The sequence below is a fragment of the Oryctolagus cuniculus genome, chromosome 8, assembly GCF_051225735.1.
Source record: "Oryctolagus cuniculus isolate XC-2025 breed Fujian yellow rabbit chromosome 8, ASM5122573v1, whole genome shotgun sequence".
Classification (NCBI taxonomy): domain Eukaryota; kingdom Metazoa; phylum Chordata; class Mammalia; order Lagomorpha; family Leporidae; genus Oryctolagus; species Oryctolagus cuniculus.
In genome coordinates, this window is record NC_142874.1 from 17,539,740 (window position 1) to 17,556,262 (window position 16,523).

At 45.3% G+C, this 16,523-nt stretch overlaps 2 protein-coding genes across 3 annotated transcripts in view; one reads left to right on the plus strand and one right to left on the minus strand.

Moving 5' to 3' along the window:
- Window positions 1–6,951, minus strand: part of LOC149124852 (rho GTPase-activating protein 20-like) — a 96,872-nt gene extending 89,921 nt beyond the window's left edge. For both annotated transcript variants that reach the window (XM_089302038.1, XM_089302036.1), the window contains exon 1: window positions 6,857–6,951. The gene's annotated coding sequence lies outside the window, so the exon portion shown is untranslated. The remainder of the gene's footprint in view (window positions 1–6,856) is intronic.
- Window positions 1–16,523, plus strand: part of LOC149124853 (eukaryotic translation initiation factor 1A, X-chromosomal-like) — a 35,333-nt gene that overhangs the window by 6,708 nt on the left and 12,102 nt on the right. Inside the window, exon 3 of the mRNA XM_089303226.1 lies at window positions 7,459–7,533. Within this exon, the coding sequence (XP_089159352.1) occupies window positions 7,459–7,533 (75 nt within the window). The remainder of the gene's footprint in view (window positions 1–7,458; window positions 7,534–16,523) is intronic.

A 16,523-nucleotide genomic window follows, 5' to 3' on the forward strand; every position in this document is an offset into this window, starting at 1 on the left:
GGCTCCTGGCTCCTGGCTTCAGATCCGCTCAGGCCTGCCCATTGCAGCCAATTGGGTAGCAGACCAGCAGATGGAAGACCTCTCGATAGCGATTCTCTCTCTCTCTCTCTCTCTCTCTCTCCCCCTCTCTCTCTCTCTCCCCCTCTCTCTCCCTCCCTCCAGCCCTCCCTGAATTTCATATAAATAAGATCTTCAAAAAAAATAAAAAATTAAGAAAAGGAAGACATAGCTTTAAATAAAATACTACATCAAGGCCAACTATTACAGTTCATTACAATTTGATATTATATACATTACCTACCCTATTAACATAGAATTTGAAAAGGAATTTAACTCACTCTTAGAAAAGGTGTTGGTGGCAGGCAACGCGCGCTCACTAGGCTAATCCTCCACCTAGTGGCGCCAGCACACCAGGTTCTAGTCCCGGTCAGGGTGCCGGATTCTGTCCCGGTTGCTCCCTCTTCCAGGCCAGCTCTCTGCTATGGCCCAGGAGTGCAGTAGAGGATGGCCCGAGTCCTTGGGCCCTGTACCCGCATGGGAGACCAGGATAAGTACCTGGCTCCTGCCTTTGGATCAGCGGCAGCCACTGGAGGGTGAACCAATGGCAAAGGAAGACCTTTCTCTCTGTCTCTCTCTCTCACTGTCCACTCTGCCTGTCAAAAAAAAAAAAAAAAAAAGGTGTTGGTACCCATTCTTTCTCTTCTACCTTAGAAACGTTCCGTGTGGTATTATCTATGACTTACGCATGAGGAAATCAATGTAGTTTATTTATTCAGACACTTGGGTACCCACTCGCACAGGGACTTGAGACACCTGTGATCTACAGAGTTCTCCACTGAACACAGGTCTGCTCCCCAACCTCCGCCCTCCACAGTCTAGGCCTGCATTTAATGGATGGAGCATGCTTGAACTAGGACAAACCGTGTCTTCCACAAAGCACGATAGAATACGTAAATGTAGCGTCTGAGGTCCCTCTTGGCATTTTCTACGTGCCCGTTATCACATCACGTTGGTACTTTTTCTCTCCTTTCTCAACGTTAGATACAAATTGGGAGGGAGGAAGTCAAACTATCACTATTGGCAGAGGACATGATTCCATACAGAGGAGATCCACACGACTCCACTGAGAGACTATCGAAACTCAGAGTAGAGTTTGGTAAAGTGGCAGGATAGAAAATCAACAGCCTTTGTATACGCAGACAGTGCCGTGGCTCAGAAAGAACGTCTAGGACCAATCCCGTCCACACAGCTACAAAGAAAATACAGGCTCTGGGGACCATTTCAACCAAGGATGTCCACTAGCTGAGAATCACAACAGATTAAAGAAAGGAATAGAAGAGGGCAAAAAGCAAAACACCAAATTGAGAAGCTTCTGCACTGCAAGCAAAACACTCGGCAAAGCGCAGAGGCAACTAACAGAATGGGAGAAATTATCTGCAAAGTATGCAGCTGGTAAAGGATTCACTACCAGAGGTTTTCAAGAAACTCAACAGCAGCAAAACAAACCACCCACTCAAGAAACGGGCCAAGGACTTCCGCAGGCATGGTTCAAGAAAGGAAATCCAAATGGCCAACAAACACATGCAAAAATGCTCAGGGTCACTAGCCATCAGGGAAATGCACAGCGATACTACAACAGCCTTGAGGATGTCAGGGGGGGAAAGGCGGCCTGCTCCGCTGTTGGTGGGAATGTAAACTGGTATAGCCACTGTGGGAGACAGTATGAGAAACCTCAGAAACCTGAATATAGACAAACCAGCCGTTCCACCCCGGGGAATATACACAAGGGAAAGGAAATCAGCATATGGAAGAGTCATATTTACTGCAGCTCATTTCACAACAGCAAAGATAGGCAATCAACCAAAATGCCGCTCTCCTGAAGACTGAAGAAAGAAATTACGGGCCATGTACACCACACATACACATACAGACCGCAGGGGAGAGGAAAGGCCATCATTTTGAAATAGCCCTGCCTATATGTTCTCCACTTGAGAACAAGGAGACCACTCTACCTTAGAGCCTAATCGACCTTGGGGAAGGGCAATTAACCAACTCCTGCCCCTGGAAGACTTGCTGTCTTACACAGGGGATAAAAGAGCAAAGAAAAAGGCTAGAAAAGTATTGTGAAAGCTACAGGCTAGGGGTGTAGGCCAATGAAACCAAATATTCAATCCTAAGATTATACATGCTTTCTTCCTTCAATACTTTAGCACATCACCCGGGCTCCAGATCTATACCAGACACAGGTTCTATTTAAGAAGGAATTTCTAGGGAAACCCCAAAAAAGAGTGCGAGACACCAAAATAAAGGCCCAAAAGGAAAATGAAACCTCTGATACCTACAGCAAAGCAAACATTAAATAGCCTAACTCCCACCCAGAGGAACATAAACCTCACACTAAGTGACCTGCTTACTTTGCTTTCTATTACCTGATACATTGTGTCCAGCTTTCAGAAAAAAAAAAAAAAAAGTTAAAGCAAGAAAAATGCAGTCTGAAGAGACAAAGCAAGCATCAAAACCAGGCCCTACCATGGCAAAGATTCTGGAGCTGTCTGACTGGGTTATTAACACAACTGTAATAGAAAAATTGGACGATATACAGGACCACGTGAATAATGCACACAGATAGATGGAAACTCTCAAAGAATCAAAAGGGGCCGCCAGATCAAAACAACCACTGAGACAGAAACGAAGAATGTCTTGGAGGGGCTCATTATCAGACTAGACACTAGAGAGAAGACAATCCGTGAGCGGGTGTGTATCGATAAAAACTTCCTAAACTAAAAGCCAAAGAAAGAAATGGGGAAAACGCTAATGGAATGCCTAAGATTATGGGACAATTACAAAGGTATGACACACACAAAGCAGGAATACTAGAAGAAAGGAAGGAACAGGGGCAATATTGGAAGTAATGACGGCCGAAAACGTTCCAAAAGCTGAAGGTAAAAACGATAGAGGTTGAGGGGCTGGCGCTGTGGCGTAGCAGATACAGCTGCCACCTGCAGCATCGGCATCCCATATGGGTGCCGGTTCGAATCCCATATGCCCCACTTCCGATCCAGCTCTCTACTGTGGCCTGGGAAAGCAGCAAAAGATGGCTCAAGTCCTTGGTCCCCTGCACCCACATGGGAGACCCAGAAGGTCCTGGCTCCCGCCTTTGAATCGGCATAGCTCTGACCATTGTGGCCATCTGGGGAGTGAACCAGCAGATGGAAGACCTCTCTGTCTGCCTCTGCCTCTCTGTAATTCTGCCTTTCACATGAATAAATAAATACATCTTAAAAAAAAAAAAAGGTTGAATATCACTGGTAGAAAATGTTTGGTGATAGAAATATCTCAGATGAGAAACAATGACTTGATCAGCCCTTGTCCTGACTGTCCAGGAACACCTTACTACTTTATTCCTTTTAGTATTTGTTTGTTCTACTTCTTACCATTGGCTGAACTCTTTAATTTACACACAATTATTCTTAGGTGTTTAAATTCAACTGAAAAGTGACCCCTGTTAAATATAAGAGTGGGAATAAGAGAGGGAGGAGATGTACAGTTCGGCACATGCTCACTCAGACTTACCCTTAATGGTAGAGCTAGAAACGTGCCAGGGGATTCCAATTCAATCCCATCAATGTGGCATGTACCAATGCCATCTTACTAGTCTAAAGTGATCAGTTTCAGTTCATAATTGATCATAATGAGAGGATTAAATGTCAAAGGGATCACATAAACAAGTCTACTGTCTGCTTCTACTAACTGATAGAATTAAAAAGGAGAAAACAATCCAACATGGGAAGCAGGATACACAGCAGACTCATAGAATGGCCAAAGCCCTAAACAGCACTCTGGCCTCCGAATCGGCCCCTAAGGCATTCGGATCTGGCTAAAAAGCCCATGAGAGTATTTCAGGCATGGGAAGTCAAGACACTCTGGCAAAAGAAAAAAATGACCTAAATTTAAGAACGCTGTGAGTGAGATCCCAGAGGAAAGAACAGGCCAGCAAAGGAGGAGGTACTTTTCTCTGAAGGGAGGAGAGAACTTCCACTTTGACTCTGGCCTTGTCTAAAGAAGATCAGAGTTGGTGAACTCCAGAGGAACTTCCATAGCCTTGGCAGCTCATGACAAGAACCTCTGGTGATTACTGACGTCATCAATAAGAGTGTCCATTGTTAAATCAACAACAGGAGTCACTGTGCACTTACTCCCCATGTAACATCTCTGTCCTTAATGTGTTGTACTCTGTGAATGAATGCTAAAACTACTACTCAAACAGTACTCTATACTTTGTGTGTCTGTGTGGGTGCAGTCTGTTGGAATCTTTACTTAGTATATACTAATTTGATCTTCTATACATGAAGAGAATTGCAAATGAATTTTGATGAAGAACGGGATGGGAGGAGGAGTGGGGGATGGGATGGTTGCGGGTGGGATGGATGTTACTGGGGGAAAAGCCGCTATAATCCAAACATTGTGCTTTGGAAATTTATAGTTATTAAATAGAAGTTGAAAAACTGAAGTATGTGTGTATGTTGGTACAGTAGAGCATATGTGTAGTTTCTCAAATGGTAGCATCAACAGGAATAGAACAAAATTTTTCAAGTTAAAAGAGAGGTCAAAAAATCTATTAAAAAAGAAAAAGGAAAATAAATGTATTTAAAACTATTTTGGAAAATAAGAAAACAAGTATTCAAAATCAATCCCACGAAAACCCCTTTTGATGCCAGCTTGCCAACAGAAGACGTATATGCTCATATAATCACAGGCTCAACTAAGAGGTGATCCTTAACACTTTATAAGCATTTACCCACCTACTTAAAAACTTTTCATAACAAAAGAAATAGCTTTCGGGGCTGCCGTTGTGGGTGGGTGGGTTAATCCTCCGCCTGCAGCGCCTGCATCCCATGTGGGCGCCGGTTCTAGTCCCAGCTGCTCCTCTTCCAATCCAGCTCTCTGCTATGGCCTGGGAAAGCAGGGGAAGATGGCTCAAGTCCTTGGGCCCCTGCAGTCATGCCGGAGACAGGAAGAAGCTCCTGGCTCCTGGCTTCGGATCGGCACAGCTCCAGCCGTTGTGGCCATTTGGGGAGTGAACCACCAGACGGAAGGCCTTTCTCTCTGTCTCTCCCTCTCACTGTCTGTAACTCTGCCTCTCAAATACATACATACCTACTTACATCCATACAATCTTAAAAAACTAAATAGCTTTCTAACATTTTACTCTATGGATGCAGCAGAATTTGCTACTTACTTATATATTATTCTTTTCCATGTATATATTATTCCTAACTTCATTTTTCCTCCCTCATCAGAAAGGAAGACATGCTCAGTTTTGAAAAACTGTAAATCACAATCATTCAAAGAGGAGAGGATAAAAGCCACCATAACCCCTTCACTAGAATGAGCATGCTAACATGGAGGATTACCTTCTGTGCATTTATCCCATTCTTCATTACAACTAAGGTGACTTTAAACATCTTTGCACGTGAATGTGTGTTTGCATTTTTATTTCTTTAGAGTAGAAGATTGCAGAACAAGTGGATCATAAAGCACTAACTGTTTTGTGATCCTAGAATGCAATATCTAATTTCCTTGGGGAGCATTTCTTTCAATGCTGTTTTTCTCAATGCAACCCCAGATTACTAAGTCTGAAGCTAAAGCAGCAACTCTTAAGGTTCCAAAGCAATCATACACACATCTGACATCCTAGGAGCAGTGAGTCTCCCTTTCCATGCTCACAGCCCAGGCAGGCTGCCAGGTGTCTTCCCTGCGAGAGCCCACAGGCGGAAAACTCCACACCTCCTGGGCTGAGCTCACTCACTCCCTTCTTCCTTCTCCTGACAGGCCGGCACCACTAATCACCAAGCATTAGAACTAAGAGTTATCCTGAACCACCAATGTTACCTAAGTTCAATTGGTTAAGTTGTACCAGTAGCTACAACTGAACTGTCACTAAGGCCAACTGGTCCTATTTCACACAGACCTTGCACATCCTCCCCCTGCACAGCCACTGTCCCAGTTCAGAGTCTCATCGTGTCACCTACATAACTGCAATAGCTGCTCCCAGAAATTCACTCTGGATTTAAATCTATCCCAATTGTCTAAAATAAAAAGTCATACCATTCCATCAACATCTGTCCTTACACAACCACAACCACACACACAGGAAACTCAATGTATCAAAACCAAACTGCTGATTTCCCCATGAAACCTCTTGCTCTGGCCCCCTATCTTCCCCTGCAATAACTGACCCACCATTTCACCAGCAGCTCAAGTCAAACCCTAGCATCATTCTCACTCCTTCATTTCCATCAAGCCATCAGTGCCACCTGTAAACTTTCTCCACTTCTCTCCATTTTCAGCCTGAGCAGATTTGAAGCAGGAGCCTGCAGCTTCCTCCAGGATTCCCAAACAGTTGCAGGAGACCAAGGACTTGGGTACTCTTCTACTGCTGGGCCGGGCCACAGCAGAGCTGGAATGGAAGCGGAGGTGCTGGGACGGAAGTGGAGGTGCTGGGACTTGAACCACCACCCATATGGGATGCTGCTACTTCAGGCAGCAGCTTCATCCACTCTGCCACGGCTCGGCCCGCCCCCACCCCCAAATGCCCAGGTGGTTGCACTCGTGATCCAGCTGGCTGCTAACAAGCCCAGGAAAGCAGAGCAAGAGGCCCAAGGACTTGGGCACCCGAACCCACACTGGAGTCCTGGATAAAGTACCTGGCTTCTGCTTCAGCCTGGCGCAGCCCCAGGACATCGTAGCCACCTGGGGTGTGAACCCATACACTGACTCTCTCTCCACCACTGCCTCATCAGTAACTCTGCCTTTCACACCAGTCTTTAAAAAGAAAAAACAATCCAGTACTTACCATGAGGTGTCAGAACCTTGGACAGGCTGGAACAGAGCACAAAGGGATTCCTGGGGTTTCTCTAAGCTTCTGCTGTCTAGTCCTTGTGTGCAGTCTGTGAAAATTCACCGGATTACGTGCAAGTTAATTCGAGTGCCCCAGGCCAGTTTTCCCGCACACACATTACGGTTCAGAACCACCCAGAGAAGAGAGGCCGGGAGTCAAGGCCGCTTCTCACGGACGCGGCCAAGACTGATTCCGGCCAGGGCCAGGAAACCCCCAAAACGGAACCCGGGCCGTGGGAAAAGTTCTTCCTCTCCCAACCCCCGCCTCCACCCGCCCACCGGCACTCCTGTCACACTCGCCCTCCCTCGACGCTGCCCCACACGCCTTCCTTCCCCTTCCTTCCACGCCACCCCACCTTCACGCCACCTTTTCCTTCTCCCCCCTTCCTCTCTCCTCCCGAATCTCCCTTGGCCGCCTCTCTCCTCCTCCTCTCCCCTCCACCCCTCACATGCACACCCCTTGCCTGCTATCTGCACCCCAGGCCCCACCTACCCCGTGACGACAGCAAGGCCATCGCGCCCAACTCACCAAAGAGCGTTTCTGCTCCTCTGGAACAGGAGCCGAGGCCCGAGGGGTAGACTTCCAGACTGCCCAAGAAGAGGACCGCGCCTACACATTTCCAGAAGGGCAAGGTAACTGATGCGGCTGTCCCGGGCTGCAGTGTCTCTGATTCAGGCCTGACCCCGGAGGCACTGGGTCTCACTCAGGCTCCGCCAGCAGCATCGAGGACGGCTCCTCAAGACTTGAACAGGCTTTTGGGCAGGAACAGATGAGGAGCAGACTTCCATCTGAGGATGGCTGAGCAGGAGATGTACCTACGGGTACAATTCCTGGTCACAGCGCAGGGCGCAAATTCACTCCCCACAGGCAGCTGCCATGGCGCCATGGGACACATCTGCATGCTGCTACGTCCAGTGTGGGGCGCCCAAGAGCCGATTCCAGTCCCGCTACTCCAGGTTGGGAACCAGGGAGGCAGCCGCTGATGGCCCAGGTACTTGGATCCTGCCTCCTTCCCTCCTGGGAGTCCTGAATGGAGTTCTTGCCTCCTGGCTTCTGCCTGGCCCGGCGCTGGCCTTTGAAGCCACTTGGGGAGAGAAGCAGTGCATGGGGCATCGCAAGCACTCTTGCTCTCTCTCAGTGATTTCCCATCTGGTGGTTCGCCCTCCTCCCAGGTGGCTACAAAGGCCAGGGCTGGGCCAGGCTGAAACAGAAGCCAGGGACTTTATCTGGCGCTCCATTCTGAGAACCTGCCACCGGGCCCCTGGCTCCTGAATACTGGCTCCGGATCTGCTCAGCTCCCATCATTGCGCTAATTTGGAGAGGACCAGCAGATGAAAGACTTACTTTCTCTTTCTCTCTCTCTGCATGTAACTCCGAATTTCAAATAAACAAATAAGAACTTTATAAAAAAAAAAAAGGGGGGGGGAGACATAGCTATAAATAAAATACTACATCACGGCCAACTACTAGAGTTTATATCGAACTTGATACTATATGCAACACCTAGCCTATTAACACAGAACTCCTGTGGGAAGGATAGTTAAAACCCGTGATTTGCAAACCCTTCCAAAAAGGAGACGAAGGGGAAAAATCTTCCATCTCATCCCTTCGGACCAACATTTTCCCAACATCCAAAACAAATGCATCATAAAGAAAACGGCACATATGTATCTGTCATGACTGCGCTGTCACATTCCTTAACAAAATATTACCAAACGCGCTCCTGAAGCACAACCAAAGCTTAGCACACTGGGTGCAACTCCAGGAATGCAAGGATGGCTACCATACACAATCAATATATCACAGAACAGAATAAACATGGGGAAAGCCCACAAAGTATCCCTATAGACACAGAAAACCTATTTCACAAAAACTCCCACCGCTTTGGCGATATTAAAAAAAAAAAAAAAAGGAATCATCAAATCAGGAACAGAAGGTAAACCTCGGCTTGACAATGGCCTCTCACTGAAAACCCACCGAGCGCTAACATCACACCAAATGCCAGTTAACCGGAAACTGTCCTCCTAGACCAGGAAACAGACGAGCGTTTTCGCTCTTATTCCTCCCCGTCAGCAGTCTCGGGGGTCTCGAGCAGGGCGGCTGGGCCATCAAAACGCAAACAGACGGGAACGCGGGGCCGCTCCAGGAGGAGACGGAGCCCCTCTGCTCTGGCACAGCTGCTCGCACACTGGGGAAAGTTCCAGACCGACCGTCCGCACAGCAAGACCACGACTCCACCCGCGCCTTCGGGACCCGAGAGCAACAGGCACGCGCCGGCAGCGAAGACTCGCAGCGGGAAACCCCAACAGCCCCCGCATCACTCACCGCCAAGGGGGCCCGGTCTGCTGGCGGCACAGGGGCCCGCGAAGGCCGCTGCTTCCACGAAGGGCCGAAGAAGAGAACCGCGCCCGGGAAACGGCGCGGCAGCCTCGGGTCGCAGCCTCTCTGAGCCCGGCCTGACCCCGGGGGCGCTGGGTCTCCCGCAGGCTCCGCCGGCAGCGTCCAGGACGGCTCCCGACGGCTCGCGCGGGCTCTCCGGCAGCAGCGGACGGGACCCGCGAGGACTCCTACCTGAGCGCCGCGGGCCACAAGGGGCCACTTCCGGGGCACAAGGGGCCACTTCCGGGGCACAGCGCCGGGCGCAGGCGCACTCCCCATGGGCGGCCGCCGTGGCGCCGCGGGACGCACCTCCGCGCTGCCTGCCGCGTCCAGCGTCCGACGCCCCAGGGCTGCAGGCGGGGCGGCCTCTCCAGCCTGTGACCCAGGGACCACGCCTCCTGGCCTCCTGGGTGCCCTGAATGGAGGTCAAGCCTCCTGGCTTCTGCCTGGCCCGGCGCTGGCCGTTGGAGCTGCTTGGGGAGAGAAGCAGAGCACCGGGCATCGCGAGCCCTTCTTGCCTCTTGCTCTCTCTCACGGATCGTCCCTCTGGGGGTTCAACCCCCAGGTGGCTACTAAGGCCGGGACCGGGCCGGGCCGAAGCAGAAGCCCGGGACTGTATCCGGTGCTCCACTCTGGGTTCAGGGGCCTGAGTCCTTGGGCCGTCTCCCTCTGCTTTCCCAGGCATGGCAGCAGACAGCTGGATCCCACGGGGAAAGGCTCCCAGGAGGGGCCGGCGCTGTGGGGGAGCGGGTAAAGCCACCGCCCGCAGCGCCTGCATCCACATGGGAGCAGGTTCGAGTCCTGGCTGCTCCACTTCCGGTGCAGCTCTCTGTTGTGGTCTGTGATTGCAATATTTCGAAGTTTACACTTTTCAAACATAAAGGCATTTATATTTGCATATGGCTCCCACTGAATTTCAACTCCGGAAATACCAATTTCTCCATTAGAAATACGCCAGAAGGCCGGAGCTCTTAAACAAAGCAGCATTATGATACCACTATGCCTCTATTGTGAAGCATGAATCAGACCTATCTATTGTTTCAGAATTCTACCAATAATTACCATCTAGGAACACACACACACACACACAGGTCCACACTGTAAACAATCCCTGCTTAACCCAGTAGAAATTAAAGGCATCTCGGAGACAGCCAATGCCTATGTTGCCTCATCTGTGCAACTTATGCCTTAAGTAGGGAAATGCAAATTAAAAGGGAAACAGAAATTGGGGGTTGCATTTTCTCAAACACTAGTCTTTTTCAGTTTCAGAAATAATTACAGCCGTACTCCTATGATCAGCTTTGTTCACTGAAGGAGAGACAAAGCTCCAGACAAAACCTCAACCGCTTTTCCCTTGTAGCAGAGACTGGGTGTAAAGGGACTTGTCAGGCCATGGCTGTTGTTACAGGAGAGACATTCTGCAAATGAATGGGGAAAATGATGGGAATCGGATGAAACTCTGAGAACTTATTATAATAAGATAAAAACAAAAAACTGTTGACCAGTACAAGGCTGCGTGTATGCCTGCCCTTCATTCTGCCTTGCAAAACTGGCTCAGCCAAGTGCAAGATCAATGGTTTGCATTTATTCTGCAGAGCACATTTTGAGCAGCTGCAGTTTAGGAATGGTTCTTCCCATATCTCCTCTCCTTCTGAAGTTTTGTTACATGAAATGGGATCTAGCTGAGCCTCAGGAGTCACAGTGCCCCAGGAGTCACAGAGAGGCCCTGGTTTAGAAGCTGCCGTACTTCTCAAACTGCTGCAAAAAGATCAGTGGATGCTGACCCGCAGTGCAACTAGTCCCATACGCCCAGGAATCTGCCAGAGAGCGGAAACACACCCGTGACATAGAACTGATTGTTCTGAAATATCTGGATCCATGCAAATGCATCTCCTTGACTACCAATTTATTAAGTATAATTCACTGCCATGGTAGGTACCAGAAGGAACAACTCCCAGTCGGTCCGGAGTGTAAAGACACAGAAATAAAGAACAAAATGTTTTCACTTACAACTCTTTCGTATCAGGTTGAAATATCTATCATATTCTGGGGAAATGGTTTATTAATTTTGTTCTTATACATATTCATTTTTATTTGAAAGGGAGAGAAGGAGAGGGAGAAGGAGCAGGAAGGTGGGGGGAGAAATGGAGATCCTTCACAGGGGGATTCATTCCTCAAATGCCCACAGATGCCAGGGCTGGATCAAGCCAAAGCCAGGTACCTGGAACTTCATCTGGGTCTGCCCCATCATATGGGTGGGTGGTGGGGACCCAAGCACCAGAGCCATCACCAGCGATCTCCAGGTGTGCACATTAGCAGGAAGCTGGATCAGCAGTGGAGGCGCCAGGACTCAAATGAATACTCACACATACCACGTGGGTGTCCCAAGCAGCTTCTCAACTCTTGCACCAAATCCCTGCTCTAAAAACAGCAATGGATACTTGTTGTCTCAGTTCTCAAGACTGTTTAGAATTCGTCAGGCCCAATAGTGTCTTCCTTATTTAACTCTTTAGCATAGACCGAGGTGTCAGACTTTTGCTTTTGTTAGTCTTTGATTTCACTGTCTCATTCTAATGCTGATATTAATGCCCAAAATTAATGCCACAGTTTCCCTTTCTTTTAACTCTCTTTATTTTTCAATAACTAAAATTTTTCTTTTGAAAAAAGGTTAATGTGCTGAAAACATGGGTTTCTGCAAAGTTTTAATTTTATTTCCAAGAGCTAGAAAAGAAAACATTGATAATTATTGTGAATTCCTGCTTCTGTTTATTTGCCATAGTAAACACAGGCTTTTAAGCCTTATTCTACAAGATGCATGTCCTCATTAAAATCAGGTTTCAGTTGGCCTCTGTTGTATCAACTCATGTTTAACCACACTAATGGAGAGAAGTAATGGCACGGAAAATTCAATGTGGACAAATCCAAAGAAATTTTGTGTATGTTTTCTTAAATTTTACAGCAGACGCACCATCATCAAAATAGTGTTGGGGCGTGTGTTGTGGAGCACTGGGTTAGGCCATCACCACTTGGAAGCCCATATCCCACTTCGGGGTGCTGGTTCCAGTCCTAGCTGTTCTGTGTCCAACATAACTCTCTGTTAAGGAACCTGGGAGGCAGCGGATGATGGCTCAAATATTTGGACCCCTGTTACTCAGGTGAGGGACTTGGATACAGTTCCCAGTTCCTGGATTTGCCCAGACCTGGCTTCTGCAGTCATTTAGGGACTGAACCAGTAGATGGAAGAAGGATGTCTCCTCTTCCTCACTCTCTCCAGCCCTCCCTTTCCCCCCTCCTTCATTCTGCCTTTCAAATAAATAAATCAGTCTTGTCAAAAAAATAGTAACACTTAGTCTGATCTGAAATTATTATAGTTTCCCAAGACTATTACTGTTTAGGTGTTTTTTTTTTTTTTTAAAGCGAACTGGAAATGTGATTGATGAACAGAACCTAACAGTATATTTAAAAAATTGTCGCAGCTCCACTGAAACGTGGATAAAGTATGTGTAAACAATCGGTGCATTTTTACCCAGAAGAAAGTTTGCAGGTAGAAATGCTTGCTTGTGGATGTAAATATGTATCTATATGTTCATGTATGTACTTAATTTATGTGCAGTTTACATAAATAAGCAGAAAAGTTATGACAATAATATTATGAAGCATTGACAAGCATTTTCATTAGTGATACTTTAATTTCCACATACTTTATAGAATATTCTATACAAACTGAAGGAAAAGGCAACTTAAAATATATATGGTGGAACAGGGGCTGTGGTGTATTTTGGGTTAACACTCTGGCCTGAAGCACCGGCAACCCATATGGGAACCAGTTCAAGACCCGGCTGCTCCGCTTCCAATCCAGTTCTCTGCTATGACCTGGGATAGCAGAGGAAGATGGTCCAAGTCCTTAGGCCCCTGAACCCATGTGGGACACCGGAAAGAAGCTCCTGGCTTTGGATCAGCATAGCTCCAGCCGTTGTGGCCAATTGGGGAGTGAACCATCGGATGGAAGACCTCTCTCTCTCTCTCTCTTTCTCTCCCTCTCATCCTCTCCTCTCTCTGTGTAACTCTGACTTTCAATAAATAAATAAATCTTTCAAAAATTAAATAAATATGGTAAAAATGATATAAATACCAGAAAAATAAGTAATTCCAAATATTTTCCTCAGTGTTTTCAGGCAACATGCATTCCCTCAAAAAAAAAAAAAAAGAAAGAAAGAAAAAAATAGGAGAAAATCAACTTCTATTGATAATAGGATTATCCTTAAACAATGAAGAAACAAAATATATTAAAAATCATAACCTCTCATAAAATATGCTAAGTTATTTCATATTCAACAGATCAGCTTTTGAAACAGATAGATACTTGAAGGAAGAGTGTGTCATCAGGAAAAGAACTAGAAATTAACATATCTCAAGTCTTCCATCCAGATGACAAGCACTGTCTGTCTTATTCAGATCCAGGTGGGAACAGGATAAATTGGCTTGCTCCTCAGTGTGAGTCACAACTGATTCAGTTAATTTGTTGCAAAAACAACATGTGTATCTCAATTTATTTTTTTTCTAGTTTCATTTTTTAAATTAAATATTCTCATGCGTGTTAACTATAATATGCTCATTCAAAACTCAAGATCTGAGAATCTACAAAATATTAACACACAGGAATAAAGGAAATAGTTGTTCTTAATGTTTGCTAAGGTAAAAGCTATTTTTAAAACACAGACTTCCAAGTATCATTGTTATGCCATTATTTCGTTTTAATTCTATCATATGAATGGCAGCAGGGCACAGTGGTTAGGGTGAGGAAATGGGGTTTGGGGCTCAGACTGTGTGACCTCAAATCCTGGCCCTAACACTCTGTAGGACTCTCACCCAGAAAGGAGCTTAACCTGCTTTCAAGCCCCAGCTTCCTCGTCTGCCTTGTGGAATTACTGAGATGATTAAGTGAATACAGGCACACACACACAAAATCAAATCCTTGCAATTGTGACTGAATATAGGACATCCTTCATAAATATTAGCTATTATCCTATCATGAATTGTTCCTTGCCTGATAAAAATGATTTTTTTAACAAGCTAGAGGTTAAAAGCCAGTTTAAAATTTAAAGTAAATCAGAATTATGGTATATCTCAGTTGAAATCCTCCCCTAAAGCAGTCATTTCTTTTTAAATGAGAGATAAATCAGAACACAGTCACACACACAAAAAGGAAAAACCAAAGTGTCTTTATTATAACTGGATGCACCAAGTATGGCAAATTTAATTCTTAACATCCGTTTCATGGATAACTCCCATTTTTCAAGGTTTATGATTCCATCATAAAAATTCATTTCCCAAGAAAGCTGGCAAATACATCTCAGTCTGCATGTCATTATTTTTTCATTGCCTGTCATCTAATGTACTGGCTTTACTTATTGGTAACCAAGTCAACATTAGTCTGTGGGCTTTTTTTTAGAATTTTAAAAGACAGATTGCACAAATTAAAAAACTGGTAACAATAGTGAAACCACACAGGTAATTTCCATGGGGGATTGAATGTGAATGACTTTCAGACCCCAGGTGAGCAACCGTGTTGCTGAGAGTCTGTGGCGAAGTCCACACAGGCTGGTTCTCACCCTTGGAGGCTTGTGGTCATCCCAAAGAGGAAGTCAAGGACGGGAAACAGCAAAAACCAAAAACCCCCTTCAGTGATCTCCTGTGGCTCCATCACTCAACAGTTCACCCACATATTCTGGAAAACGTTGCCTATTTTTAAATGTTAGCACTTCATGGAATCTCATCTTCCACCTTCCTATAACCTATGGAAAGCAGAAAGCCCCCTGGTTCTAATACTGTAGAATTTAATACATAAATCTCTTCGGTCATTAATGTAACCAACCCTGCACGGAGTTTGATGTTTGTATCCCCAGTGCACACCTGGGAAACCATTTTCCCTGCTTCTCTGCTTAGGGTAAGTGAGGAAAACTGCAAGCTGTGCATTCAGGGGTGGGGTCCTGCATCTTATAAAAGGCTTTTCCTTTTGACTTTTGCTAAGGCCTAACAGAAACTAATTGGATTGGTCTGGCCCACTTTCAGTGCCATCATGTATTAATAGGAAAACAGGCAGAAAAGTCACCCATTTGGGAATTTTGCACAAATATCTCTATTATCTGTGAACACACTTGAACCTGGGCTGAAGTGACTTGCATGAACCAGCAAGCAGGAACATGGGGAGGATCAGAAGCCCACATAAGGAACCTGATTCATGTATAAAAATGAAAGGCATCCCAACATAATCATGATTCCTAATTAGCTTATTGGTAATTATATTACACTGGTAGGGAAGCAATTGCAGCATCAATTTTTCCAGTCATGTAAGTTCTCTTATTTAAAATTAAGCAGACAATAAATATAATCTTCAAAGTACCATGGTTATAAAATGTAAGATTTTTATTTTAAAATAATTAGACTCTTACCCTGATCAAAGGGTTCCCTGGACTCCAGGTGTGGAAATAATCATCCTATGGGGGGGAATAATGTGGATTGAGTATACATAAGTGATTAAAATGTACAGATTCATATAAAATCTAAAATTAAATATGACACAGAAGCAATATACAAACCTCTACTCCCTGTAATGGCAAGCAGCAAATTATAAAATAAATAAATAAAAAAATGAGAAAGAACAAGAGAAAAAGAATAGTTATCAAAAAGAAACACACTGTTTACAAGTTACAGAAGCATCTTTCAATAAATGTATTCATGTTCATTGCAAGACAATGGTTACCATAACAATTTAACTATTTTTGGTCACCATGTCTCCTAAATGTTATAATCCATGGCTTTCTATTGTAATTCAATGTGTAATATAACATGCAGATAATTATCTTAAGCTAACAAGCTATAAAGTATCTTACCAGTTTCCAATTATACAACTTCATTTTCCACTAGCACAATAGTAAATGGAACCATTAATAGAAGAAGGAAAATATCAAGTGATTCCACAGTAGCCCATAGAGTGTAAATATGCTTCATGCAAATCATTCACATGTTAATTGAATAGCTAAGGAGTTCATCAAAATGCAACTGGGCGCTTGAAAAAAAAGCACACCTAATTAAATCCTGCCTAACATGTGAATCTTTAATACAGAAAAGAACCATTAAAAGTATATTCATTGTATTTTTCATAAACCTCAATGTATAACACAAAACTGGAGCAATGTATATTGAAAAGAATAAAAAAAACAATGCCAAATAGATTAAATCT